This window comes from Varroa jacobsoni, unplaced genomic scaffold, assembly GCF_002532875.2.
Source record: "Varroa jacobsoni isolate VJ856 unplaced genomic scaffold, vjacob_1.0 scaffold_184, whole genome shotgun sequence".
Classification (NCBI taxonomy): Eukaryota; Metazoa; Arthropoda; class Arachnida; order Mesostigmata; family Varroidae; genus Varroa; species Varroa jacobsoni.
Window position 1 is genome coordinate 217,553 of NW_019213086.1, and position 13,777 is coordinate 231,329.

Here is a 13,777-nt window from a genome sequence, read left to right on the forward strand (position 1 = left end):
TTGCTCAATGAGTAAACGAACGTTTATGTCAGAAGTCTATTCAGTCCCTAAGGGGAATATTTAGCGCATTGGTTTACTTTGGAGAAAAAATAATATAGCGAAATATCTTATTTATCTGGAATGCTATACATATTTTACAATTTTCACATCGAAATATGTACGGGGAGGTTTGGGGGCGCTTGACGTCTATGCATATAGTTAGAGTGAGAAAAAAAATAGGCATTTGCAAATGCTGTATCGTACGTATTGAGAGAAATGACGGAACATATGGAATGAATACAAGTAATTGTTAAAATCATTAATTGGGTTAATAGGGTATTTATTTTAAAATTATAGTTTACACTTTATACAGCTCCCACCAAGCATTTGTCTCATTTCTTTTACCCGTTCAGTCAACAACTATATGCTTACCCATTTCTTTAATTAAATTCTATTTTAAATTACAAACGATAATTTAGTATTTATATCATCTTTAATTCCGTACCTAATTTTGCCAGTTGCTTTCCTTAGTTATTATTTTTTTTAAATATGTTCCATGCTCTTCGATAGTAAATTTTAGTTCTTCTTTTCACTTATATACTTCAATGACTATATTGCGATGACTGAATGGGACTAAAGCGACCTTATTCGATCGACAAAGAAAAAAATAGGTCCGTAGTGTTAGAGGAATGGTGGGGGTAGGCTCTCTTTGCTTCTCTATAATACTAATAATAATAATAATAATAATGCACTTAATAACGGCATTCAATATATTTACAAACAGTTTTCTTACCAGTAGGTCTGTATGTATTGCTAATATACCCGGCATGCGTTTGATTCTCAAATCATTCAAACGCCTCCGTTATTTGCTGCTAAAATTTTGCACAGTAGCGTTTACGTCCTCTTCCCATTTCATCTGCTATTATAGTTACAGAGGTATGATGTTTATCCGCTAAACTTTTCTCTTAGCTTTCACGTCGTTCAGTTTCTCTCCCCCTGGCTAATGTAGCTATAAGGTGGACCAACGAACCCGCACAGAGACCAGGCGCACTGAGTTACCGCCGGTGAATTTCCAACGCCTGTCCCATAATACATTGTCCGCATGTCGTCGTGATGACGTCTAGAATGGGTGTGTAGGGTTGATTGCACAAGGGAGTTCCTTTATATACACTGCCTCCTTACGTTATTGTCTATTGACGAGGTTCAGGTAGAGCTCCTAGCTTCGTCCGGACCCTGTTGGCCTTTCCGAGGCATGCTGGGCGGTCCTAGTTGTGCCTGAAGTTGCTGACTCAATCGGGCCTCCTTTCTCACCTTCAATAGCGGACTGTTTCTTTTACGCACAATGCAGTAGAATGGACTAATCAGGAGTAGTGGCGAACCTGCCAAACAGGAGCATTTTTCTCCGCAAGAGAGAGACCGCGAGAGTCCGGAAGAGGGAACGCGAGATAGGTTCGCAGTGGAATCTGTGAAATTGCTGCTTTTCGAGTTCTGCCACTGTAAATAGCGAAACAAACGGCGAATACAACAACAGCTTATTGAACTATGGTGAATAAGGGGCAAAGCACAGATCCATGAGTCTCCGACGTCGATCTACTATTAGACCTACCGCTGCTGCCACCACTACGTACAAACTTTCCATGTTCGTATTTAATTTTAATCGCGTTGTGCCGTCTAACTGATAGGGTTAATCAATACAGCATTATAAACTGTCTAGCTACAGCCTTCATTTCAGTGAGACATAATTGTCTCACGTTACAATGAACACTCCGTACGTAGTAAGGCTCACAAGAAGGTGCAGTCGACGTGGAGCCAAAACTAAGATCTCATAAATTTTTGTCTTAGTTGACATTTTTGAGAAGTCAGTGTTCTCCTATGGATCTGTCGGACCACACGATGTGGCGCTTTCCGCATTTTACTTGGCTCCTTATGTCCTCTACGTATATCTTCTTCAAATACTATGGATTATATACCATAGTTCATGCTGTAGGCCGCTGAATACTTCTCGTTGATTTTTTGACCTGAACCTTCCATGGTCGCTGGTTTCAACCTGTAATAAGGAAATGAGTCATATTTTTTAGTGCAGAGTGACTGTTTTTGTTTTTTTTTGAGCCAGATTACTTGAATGTCTGCTTCATCGATTCTAAAAGAATGATGTTTGATTGAAGCCCTATTGGAAAATGCTAGCTATTAAATAATTTTCTGTGTTAATACTAATACCCAGTAGAGTTAAGTGAATTAGAACAGGCTAATAAAAGCACAATTACACATATAGTTACAAAAAACCAACAGGGAAACTCACGCCGAAATTGTACGATGATGTAAGTCGGATCTGAATTGGATCGTTAAGAGTCCTCCGGGCGTACCCGTCGTCCCACGAGGTTGGTACAGCTTTAAGTTTACAATAATGATGTTGCAGTAATCCTCTGAAGGAACGCCAAGTAACCGAAAACTAATACGAGATAGTTTAATATACTCGTGTGTCTACTCGTTGTTCCTGAAATGTACCGTTCTGAAGAAAAGTCGATAGGAAATCTGTTGCAGTGATTGTCTCACGTAAGGAAACTGTATCTACTTTATTGTGATCTAAACCGTGCACGTCCTGGCACATGTACAGCCCAAAAAGGCACAAATAGTGCGATCTAATCCGCAAAGATGCCATATCTCTTTTTGCATAGGGTAGCTTTGATTTCGTACCAACAAGACGTATTCTCACCCCGGGAGTCAGCCATAAGCCAAGAACTAACCTGGATAGAATTCGAGAACGCGCGTTTGTTTGATATCCGTTGAAGGAATCGAGTAAACGCAGAAAAATAGGTGCCTGGCCGTCGAATGACCTCTACGAAAATGCCGATTTGATAACGACGTCGTGAGGATCGTTGAATAGCCATCACGGGCCGCTCGACGTTGCTGGGCTTGTACGCTGAGTGCCGACTCTCGAACTTCACTTGTACCGTCGGCTAATCTTCGTTCAGCTATTGGTTGAACCGAATAGTTAAGCTGGCCCGTCATGTTGTCTACATTCATATATTCCCCACCTGATTCGAAAAAATGGCAACAATCGTCAATGACTTAGTGATTGTTAAAATAAGTGAAATAGCAGACGTTAAAATCCTTCCCCCGTAACCAACGACAATTGTTTTTGAACAACATCTTCAAAACTGATTACCGTAAAGTTGGGCAGAGCTAAAGAGGTCATGTGTCAGAGTGCAATTCGAGCGGGACTAAAAATAAAATGAAGAAAGCAAAGTAATTATACAACATCCATCAATCAATTTGTTTAACTTCATATGAGCATCGTAAAGGAAAACGTAACACCGGCCAACAGTAAAGCTTTACGAATCTGTAGAACCAATCATATTTCTATAACCGGAACCAAGAGATAGATACTCAACTTAAGTAAACTACGCAAGATGGTTTTTTACATTTTCATTTCTACAATATATAAGATATATTAAGGACGTTCACTGACGTTAAGAAGCATATGATATGATCTAATATATTCTTAGATGTGATCTTGGTAGAAGACACCGGTGACACCAATACATTGGTGCGAAAATCAGCAAATACTTCTATTATAAAAGTGGCCGTTTCCCTACTGTTTCTAATCAAACGAATAGAGATCTTCTACTATTCTTTAGACGCCAGAATTTATTTAACTGTACAAACACAGGTGCAAAAATCGAAACGAGGTCTCCATGCAGAGGGCTTTACAATTTAGGTAACGCCACCATTTGTTTACTGAAAGTCAGTCGTTGTTCATTCAGCTTACTGCTCAGCCTTCTAGCAGACGCCATTTGGTTCTACTTGGTAGTTTCTTTTGGATTTCGTATCTTATTAAATAAAGGCTCACAGGACTTATTAGGGTTAGTAAAAGCGTATTCTAAAGCATTTAAGCAAAAAAGTTCTTCTGATAGCAGTCTACGGAATATGGTTTCAAACTTGGTTTTCTTGTTCGCTACAACCATACCTTTGCCAGTATTTATATATACATAGCGGATAGCTCTAGCGCCTCCAATGCTGCTAGCGTAGTTCTTTTTGGCGGGCCAGACGAAGCTAAATCTTGCACCTTATTATTGAATCTGCAAGTTTATATTGTAGCTTGAATTCGATAACTCACCAGCGATATTCATTTGTTCAACTCTGTACATTAAAACTTGTGGTTGAGGAAATATTCCTTCCACTTGGCAGCGGAACTGTGTCTCTTCGGAATCTTCCGGCTGAAGAAAGCTCAGATCGAATTTTTTCGGTTTAGCTGTAATTAAATACCGTGATCTTAATTAATGTTCAGCATCTCTGGCATAAGCATTATCATCATTACAGAAAAGTATTTCCGAATAACCCCACGAAGCTCGACTAGTGGCAGTAGTCAGAACATCCTTTCAATATTAGAATTTGACAACGTCGCATATTGTCCATTGAGATTTCGCATTCGCTTCTAAAACGTGTAAATCGACAAAACCCAGATTCAATACGAACCGTAGACAATCATGTCAGCAGCACGAGTATCTTGACTTTGTAGCGACGTTACAGAACACGAGTACGTTCCGCTCATATCAGTAGTGGGTCGCAAAATATTCAACGCGCGGTATCGAGTATACCAATCTTGACTGGCGACGTAGTGTCGGTTGATGTGGCCTTCGAAACGCGGTGATGAAGTGTACGATCTTTTGCTTAGGTCGGGAATCCACTGGTAGATGGGTTTTGGGTCCTTGTTAAAAAACCACTTGACTACTAGTTGTTGGTCGTCCTGGCTATAGGAGTAGATGCAGTCAAGTATCACTGAATCGGCCGTGCCGTTTTCTACCGAACTGGGTATGGAAAGGCGCTCTATTTTCACTCCGGACACCCCGTTCCAGGCGAGGCACCAGTTGACCCAGATGGGTATTATAGACAGAACTAAACTGCCTGTAAACAGCAGAGGACAACGATGCGAAATTAAGTGACATCCTCTTCATAGCTTCTAACTGCAGACCCTATATAGTGTATATCAAATACTATTTAGTTTACCTGACATGCGTAATCCTTGAACTTTGATCACACATTTGAAGGGTCCGACAACATGCTCTGAAACTGGAAGTAACATTTCATAAAACTCTGGGAGCGCCTGAGATTTTTTTGGCAAGCGCTTTCTGTGGAGTGATTTCTAAATGGCTTTCTATGCAGAACTTACACTCTGCGGCAAACTTTAACTTATCCGTATTAAAAAGGAGTTATTGCTGTGATTCGGAGTCACATTTTAGGCTGACAACCTAAAACGCTTTCAACTTCCACCTCAACTGACACGTTTTGCAAACGAAAAGAAACTAAAACAATCTGGCTGCGCTTTTGTTTACTTCCAACTTATTGAACCTCTGATTTCCACACAAGTTATGTAGTGAATGTATTTCAGCTGGATTTGGATGGGCAATTTTTAGGTATACCTCAAATACACGTTACATTTATATGAAATAGCTAAAACATTAAAAAATTTATCTATTCTATTGTGTAACAGTGAATTATAATTGTAATATGTGGGGTGATGATCGGTATATTGGATATAAAATTTATTGTAGAAAAACAGGTGCTGAATAAACCGGCTCGCCTATAAGAGAACAAGGCGCATCCTTCCTCTAGAAGAACTTCTAGGCATTGCCGATTCTTACAAGACTGATGTTCATCTTGCAAACATGGGAGATCAGGCTTCGGATTATTATAAACCTGCTGTGTTTTCGATGCAGATTCGTCCTTACTGGCTTGTGACATCTAGATTAAATATATAAATAATATTAAAAGTAATTTCTCTACTACTCACAATTTCCGCCAGGTACCAAATCGCACGTTATATAGTGCTTTGCTGTTACAGCTGGTACATCAGGAAATATGATAAGATATTTATGATCTACCATAAACTTCGTGCAAAACTCGCTGCTCAAACTAGGTGTGTAAGCGGACAGTAACATAATTAAATTATCCGTCCTGAGACGGCCATATATGAAGTAAGGAAAAGGAGGAAGTTAAAAGTTGAGGAAGGGTTAATAGTTTAAGTCTACCTATTGTGGGTATAAGTCAAGGATACATGGACTAACTCTAGAACAAGAATCGATGGTTATCACCTGTTCAATAATAAATCGAAATCATCCATTCTGTCTAGTAGCCCGCGAGAACTCACAGGACTATCTCTTATTTCAGCTTTCCGGTAGTGCCTGGCCGTTTGACCACCCTGTGAGGTAAACTTGCTAAACCTGATATCAACTATTACCACATAACTGTACATTAAGCGGGCTTGTACATAATTTAAACAGCAATGTTTTTCTCCACAAAAATTATAAAAAAAAAGTTAATATTCACGCTAAAGGCATCGCCAGTGACGTATTGAGACTATGTCGTATAAAGAGTACAGAGTGTAACGATGTTTATTCTCATAACACGTAACTGTGTAGTAAATTAATATGTCAAATAATTCAAAACTGGCACCTAGCTTTGGCAGGTAATTTAACACGCGCCTTTGGTCTGATATCCTACCAATTCGCCAACGCTGGCTTTAGTATTACAATATAATTTAGATTTATTAAGGGTATCTACTAAAAGTGTGGACCAAACAAACAAAACGCACTAAAAATACCCAATAGATCTTTTTATTGCATTGCTTATTTTAACTGTAGTGCTAATATCCGTGGCGTTTTCTCTCTTTAAATATTACAATTTTCAAGTGTTTTCTTCGCCACCTGATGAGATTTCCTATAAGACTCATCCTTATATAAATATCGATATGGATTACTGTAATGTTTCAACGATACGAGGAGTAAAATCGTCAAAAACGCCGTCCAGATTCTGTGAAGTCTCGATGTCGGCATCGCATGCCTTTGGTAGACTATCAATAGTTTCTTGCAGAACAGCAGCATCCTTCTTTATCAAGGAAGGCTGGGGCAAAAAAAAGGACAAAGGAACGCAGCTCGTTCGTTCGAGGCTCGAAGCCTTGCTGAGAAACCGTTGTGTTTTTCGCTGTATGCATAACATGAGTCTGCACGAACGGCAGTGGCGGCACGATCGCCACCAGTGGAATGTGCAGCCCGAACGGCGAAATAGTGTTCGTTTTAGTAGTGCTGGTATCCTAGAAACGAGGCGGAATAGACCTCGTAGAGGGACCAGCGTAAATGTCAATCATGCCTGCGCGACATTCGAGGAGTGACAGACCAAACTTTCGCATCCCCTCCTCCGCCCTCTCTTACTCGGAAAAGAAAAACCATGTGGTGGCTGCTGCCGCCCCTGCTGGTTGCGTCTGGACACACCCGCTTACGGGCTGAAGGGGTCTGTTCCTGCCGGGACAGACGTCCAGACAAAGCAGCACATACCCCACAGACATCTTTCTGCCTCGACACACACGGTCAAGCCTTACACATACACACTCACACATCCATATATACACATATGGACCTGCCGAGGCTAGTGGGACTCTTGGGAGTTGGTTCGGGCTCGAAAACATCGGGAATGGCTCATTCCGGATGCAGCAGACGCGACAGCGATGAAGTGTCGACTCTTCCCAGTCTGACGACGTGGGAAGACTTCATGGCTAGTGAGGCTTCAGGCACGGTAACGCTTCCCCACACGCAAGCTTTATTTGACACACAGTATACCCACAGCATCTATCCTGGGATTTCTTTCCGTGTGGCATTTCTAACAGCCTACCGCCCTTTTCCTTTCCTTTCTACAATGCCGCACAGTATGCAAGTAGTGCATAGCGGTTACATTAATAACGAGCATCGTTCAGAGACACTAAGTGTGTTTTGTGTCAATCAACTATACATTCGATTGGGTTCATTTGTAGTTATCAGCATTCGAAACAGGATCCTTCAGAGCCTAGACAGGAGTCATTGAAAGCTATACCAGTAGCAAATGCATGTTTATATGGTAAACCAACTGAGGCTGGTAAAGCCTAATGTAATATATTTACATTTTAAGAATTAACTCAAAGTAGCCAGAAACGTAAATTCATCAATAACTTGAAACGTAGATATCACTTCACAATAATAGATGCGGTCCTTTTTATAAAATCAGGTGATTTCAATAATGAACAATTGTCTTCTTAAAACGTTCGGTTCGTAGAAGCATTTAGAACAACTTGGAAGTAAAAGCAAGTTTTGCGTGGAACGTTTCCATATTAGTACCCTACGATTGTTCAATGGAGTGGTTTTGCAATAAAATTACGATATTTATACCTATTAGTTGAGCGCATTATTATATTAAAATTATTAGAACGCATCTCCATGATAGTAAGCAAAATTATCTCGTAGTATCTACCGGTTTGATGGCCCGTTTGTAAGCTGCAGTTTCCCCGGAAAAAAAATGTTTCTTTTTTTGCTAAAATAACCCAACTATATGTGCCAAGCTGGTCTATCCGTTTTGATGTTCATGGTTGTTTCCCTGCATCGTCGCCCAATGAACAAAGACAGTCTATTTGACCACATTGATGGCGGCACATTTTTTTATGGGGGCTTCAGAGGAAATAAGTACGTTACACCGTTCTCCATCGTTTCGATTACGATATACACCTTTCAGTCTCCTTGATACATCTCATTACAGTCGTCAAGACGTTAGCCGGGCAACCAATGACAGTCCAGTCCTTCTTTATAAGGACGGTTTATTATAAAAATGAGATCCCGCTTTAAACAAATCCAGTCCCGATCAAAACTGAATAAACCGCTAGCCTATTCGATCAAAATACGCTGAATCCCATCTCATCGGCTTGCCGTCTTCGCTTGAGAGGAAGTAACTATTGGCCACTTCCTGCTTTCGTATTGTCATATTCATCTGTATATTAATTCATACTTCAGATCATCTGCGATTGGCCCATTAGAAGGCCATGGTCAAATTGGTTAGCTATTACTATAAAATAGGCTTCAAGATTTCTGAACAGATGTATTACATGTTTCTTATTTTAAATATAATAATGTTATTTTCCCTACGATATGAGTGCACTTGAAATTCTACTGAGTCGGCCTATATTGACGCCTTCGACTATAAGTGTTGACAACGCGTTTTCCAGCGATTTTAAGAGACGCAGCTGATGGTATCTGAGGGCCATTTGTTTCAAGGGCGCCCTTGACATACAATATCGTCATTCAACAAATTCGCAAAGTTCCGTCACTATTCGACAAATAGATGAGGAATAGATGCCAATGATGAACGTGATCTCAGTGCAATCTCACTCACCTTAAGTTTTCACAGAAGGCAGCTTGACCATCAGGCAGAGACGTCTGTTTTCTCTATCGAATTTACCTCGTTCGTTGCGGCTTCTCGCAGCCTTTCCTCTATACAGACGTATATATCCACGTATACATGTACCAAGAACATAGTTCTTTCCGTTTTAGGCACAAATTACCTTTACAGTATCTAAAAAGTGTTTCACATCTGATCAAATAGCTATCTTCTATGTACGAGGAAACGTCGTGAGCAAAAGAAGGGACAAATGGAAACGTCAAATGAGATGAACCTAGATGCTACGAATATACATAGCTTATAGGTTTCAAGTACTTAGATGATCGGCCAATTCATTACTCTCGAAAGAAAAATTACAAATGTGAATAAGGTGCTTGAATCGCATTCATTGCCATTGTAGCCTTGTCTTATTTCTGGTCCAGTTTCAAAGCAGGTAGAACTAATAGAGACCATGTGCGAGAAGTTCCATTCGAAAAAAGAAGCCGACAACGATAACTACTGTAGACGCTGTAATATATCTTGTTGAAATACTCTGACAGCAATTGTAACTGCGGCGATATCCATAAAGGGCATTTCTGCAACGGTTGGGCAAACGTGGTTTGCATATGGCGTGGAAAATGTTACGACTATAAGGCCAGCCATGCTTCTGCTGATCATATCTAGCTGATGGCTAGAAGAAGAATCACCAATTACATTGCAGAGTGACATTTAGGTGGCTCACTTTTCGCCTAAACTCACTATAGCTAGAGATTACTTTCCTTACAAACTTGCCTCTCATTAACTAGAGAATCAGCGTTCCTAGGCCAGTTTTGTTTCTGTAGCTTAAAACGATAGCAATTCCAGACTCGTCTTTCAAACTGACACTTTGAATGTATTGCCAATGGGACGTCTCGATCTTGTTCGCCATTTTCGTGCAGGCCAGGCAAGGTGTCCCATGCTTAAAATCCAGTATACAAGTATGGCGCATGTTATCCGCAGATTATATTTTCGATTATGACAAAAGAAGCCAGAAATTTAGCTTGTCAAGCTTGTTTGTCAACCAGTCAAAATCGTAACTTTGTATGCCATATACATTGCCGTAATTAATTAGCCTATTCCATCTGACTTGTATAAAATACGTTCGTCGATAAATACGTTGCTGAACATTAATATTACAAGTAAGGAATCGATTGTCAAACACACCTTCTCTTATTCACTGTTCCTCTCAAAGAAAAAAAAAACGACGACAAAGTTATTTACAATTGCTCGGAGACGATACGCTGAAAGTGTATTGTGTATCGAAATAGAATTAGCGAACTGCCATAGCAACTTACGAAAACGATAGGAGCAACAATCTGAAATGTGTGAGTCTATGCTAAACTGCGCAACTGACTTAAAATTGCACGCGGCAGAAATTACGACGTCATAGTGCCGTGGATAACTGGCCACAGGTTCTCTTAACTGGTCGTACGATACGAAGCCCCCTCAAAATGTCTCGTTTGTTTAGACGAGTAAATGACGAATAAGCCTAGCTCTTTTTCGAAATAGTGCTTGTTAAATGTAGCAGTTGGTCGGTAGTGAGAGACGCCTCTTTTGCAAACGAACATTTTGTCATAACTGCGACACCATACCCTGGAAGACACCGACCGACAGGCCTGATGTCCTTAATCTTGGCGGTCCTTAAAACAGAATTTCAACCATACAGGTTTATGGTCGTAAGTTAGCTAATGTGATTCCACCAATAACGATCAATAAAGGTGGTCTGAAGCCAGTAGTTATAAGGGATACGGTAGCGTCAAACTATTCAACTTCCATATGAATATCAGCTAATAAAAGTGCTCTCACATTTGCTATGTCATATATACATTTTGCATATATGAACTTTACGTAAGACTGAAATCTGTAAAGACCAATACTTACGCCAAGAACCTTTTCCAGCAGTCTGTAGCATTAACATGTTATTTCCGCTATTTTTAAATAGATAGGTTCAACCTGTCTTTTGACACGAGATGCTATGCTTTCCTTTCGACGAGAAAGATCCGCTCTATTCATCTGAATCCTATAGCGCTACATTTAATTACTCTGCTGTCCTTTAGAAATTCATTACAGAGTAATTTTCTACTCGACGCCTAGACTTCAGTATAATGCAATATATCCAATTTTTGTTGGATATACCCGAGTCCAATTAATGAATATCACCTATATAGGTTGTGCTCGGTTATCTATTTTACCGCCAAGCATTTTCTATTTGTCGACTGTTATAGATTATACTGATACTATCAATATATAGATGTGGCATTTCTAATAAATCACTTTGGTCTATTACATGATGCAAGATGCTACCCTGAACCAACGAACTTGTCACGGAACTTCTTAAAATAAAAGCACTGCTTCTCAGCTCTTTAGACGCAACTTGACAGGAGATAGTACATCATATATATATAAAACCTTTGTATGTATAAACTATGGACAGCAGCTAGTGATCTGAGGCTATCGGAACAGTTCTTTCTGTTTACGTTACTTCCTCATTTATACGCTGTCGATGGATAAAAAGCAGCTGCTAAACGTAGTTAATTAGTAAAACTATTATGTCTAGATAAGAACTGCGAGCGATCGTAAATAGAAGCTTTGCAGGCGCAAGAACATTCGCTGGATTAGCAAAAATCTATTAAAAAAAGATCTATTAAGTAGTTGAGTTTAGAAAATTTCTTGTAGTATCATATTTGTGTATTTATATCTTCATTGGTCTGCGAATTAAGCATGTACTTCAGCACAGGAATTAGTTCGAAAAAAGCGCGGAGTACGTGCTAACGTTTGAACGACTCTTGTATACACGAAGGCCAATCGAAACGTTATTGAAATGCTCGCAGGCAAGTTCGTCGCATATAACGCGACTGAATGGAGTACTGCTTCATTGAAGTGTACAATGATTACCTAATGCTAACCAAAAAGTGACTCGGGTAATACAAAAGCTACTTAATGAATAGCATCATCAGCAGTAGCAACAAGCACCTCAGCAACAGCTTCGAAAATAAAAGTGGTCGTTATTTTAATGGAGCCTAAGTAATATAAAGAAATTGCGGAAAACCCATTCGTGTCGAGCACACGCAACGGACCGGTACGTTGTTGCTGTGACTGGTCGCAAGAGGCAGTACGGCTTCCCTCAACTAAATTCAGCAATGCTGAATTGCAACTTACCAAATCTCTTCCAAGGATATGTCATTTTAGCTTTTAGATAACTCACGTTTAGATTTTAAGCTCTATGAAAAAAGCAAGGCAAACATAATTTACTCTCATCAAAAATGCAGTGGCTTTTCCGGTGTCGGTCATGTGAGCAGTTCTATTTGCATTAAAATTGCATAACTTACTATCAGTGAGCTCAGTTAATAGTTCCCACCTTTTTGAACGCAATGAGCGGGAAAAGGTCAGGTGCCGGAAGGCAGGTTAGAAAAACGTGTAATGCATATGTGCTACGTGTCCTCCTTTATAATAGGGTAATCTCTAAAGATTTGATCATAAACAGCCTGAAGCGTTCAATCAATAAAGAGAAACCTGAGTCTACGATTGTCATCTTAGAATATTTTCCGTAATCGGCTTGTACACACAATTGAATTGAACCAGCTATAAACGGAGTGTCTTCCTATTATTCAGATCTAGAAAATGAAACTCGCTTGCCCCGATGACATGGAGGTCGGCCAGAAGAGAATGGTTCTCGAGGGATCGCCTGCTAATTTATTACCCCATGTTCAAGGACGTCTGTCTTGTACGTTTGTCCTAATCGAACCAAAATAAACACTAGAAGAAGAATAGTGTTTGTCCTAATCGTTATAATCGAGCTTCTTGTATCCCTCTATTACGCAGCACTTTTTTTTAATTAGTCTATTAGTTTAATTAATGCAAAACGTAATAGACATTCTATCTCTGCCTCATGCCACACGGAGAAAGTGGATGAAATAACAGCTAGAAGCAAATACTAATAAATGAACATTTTAAGTCGGCTTGGTCAACGATTCATGAAGGCCGCGACGATCGCCCATAATCCACCAACTTGGATGGTTCTGTCAAGATTTAAGGCTGAGGCTTTCCAAATCAATTGGGTATGCTTAGTACATTACTATAGTAACGCTATAGTATGTTACGTTAAATGTTCAAATTATCACTTCGGTGATAATTCTTGTTATTTGGGGCTTATGTGAATGAATATATATAAGCGTATGCGCCGTATGCAATATCGTGTAAAAGTTGAAGTCATTACTGTCAACTTCGTAGACGTTCCTCAATGCTGTAATAATGTAATCAGCAAGCATTCAAATAGGAAAGTGACCACCTAACCGAAGGACAAGGTGGGCTTATTAAACAAGGAAAAATCGTTTGATTTCAAAATGTTTTATGGAAACGTAACAAAAAGCATAATTAAAAAGTATGAGTCTCCATTTCTGTAGGATATAGTTAAATATTGTCTACACATTTTTTGTGAAATCGGAAATTGACTCATCAGATGCGTATGAAATGAAAAATATTATTTACATGAGGAAAGAGCTACTTGGAATCATCTAGCTACCTCAACATATGTAGGCAACCGACATTCAAGGTTTTCTGAATGTTTGCTCTTATTTCTCGAATA

The 13,777-nt window shown here is 39.6% G+C and overlaps 1 protein-coding gene across 6 annotated transcripts in view; it reads right to left on the reverse strand.

Annotated features, from left to right (window-relative positions):
- Window positions 1-286: 286 nt before the first annotated feature.
- Window positions 287-13,777, reverse strand: part of LOC111272172 (uncharacterized) — a 37,500-nt gene continuing 24,009 nt past the window's right edge. For 5 of the 6 annotated variants that reach the window (XM_086973181.1, XM_086973176.1, XM_086973178.1 and 2 more), the window contains 6 exons: window positions 4,456-4,884; window positions 4,097-4,231; window positions 2,724-3,014; window positions 2,279-2,488; window positions 1,950-2,026; window positions 287-1,473 (listed from right to left, as the gene is read on the reverse strand). In XM_086973181.1, coding sequence (XP_086829307.1) covers window positions 2,376-2,488; window positions 2,724-3,014; window positions 4,097-4,231; window positions 4,456-4,884 — 968 coding nt within the window. In that variant the 3' untranslated portion in view covers window positions 287-1,473; window positions 1,950-2,026; window positions 2,279-2,375. Of the gene's footprint in view, window positions 1,474-1,765; window positions 2,027-2,278; window positions 2,489-2,723; window positions 3,015-4,096; window positions 4,232-4,455; window positions 4,885-13,777 lie in introns of all 6 variants that reach the window. The other variant, XM_086973179.1, reaches the window with a different exon arrangement.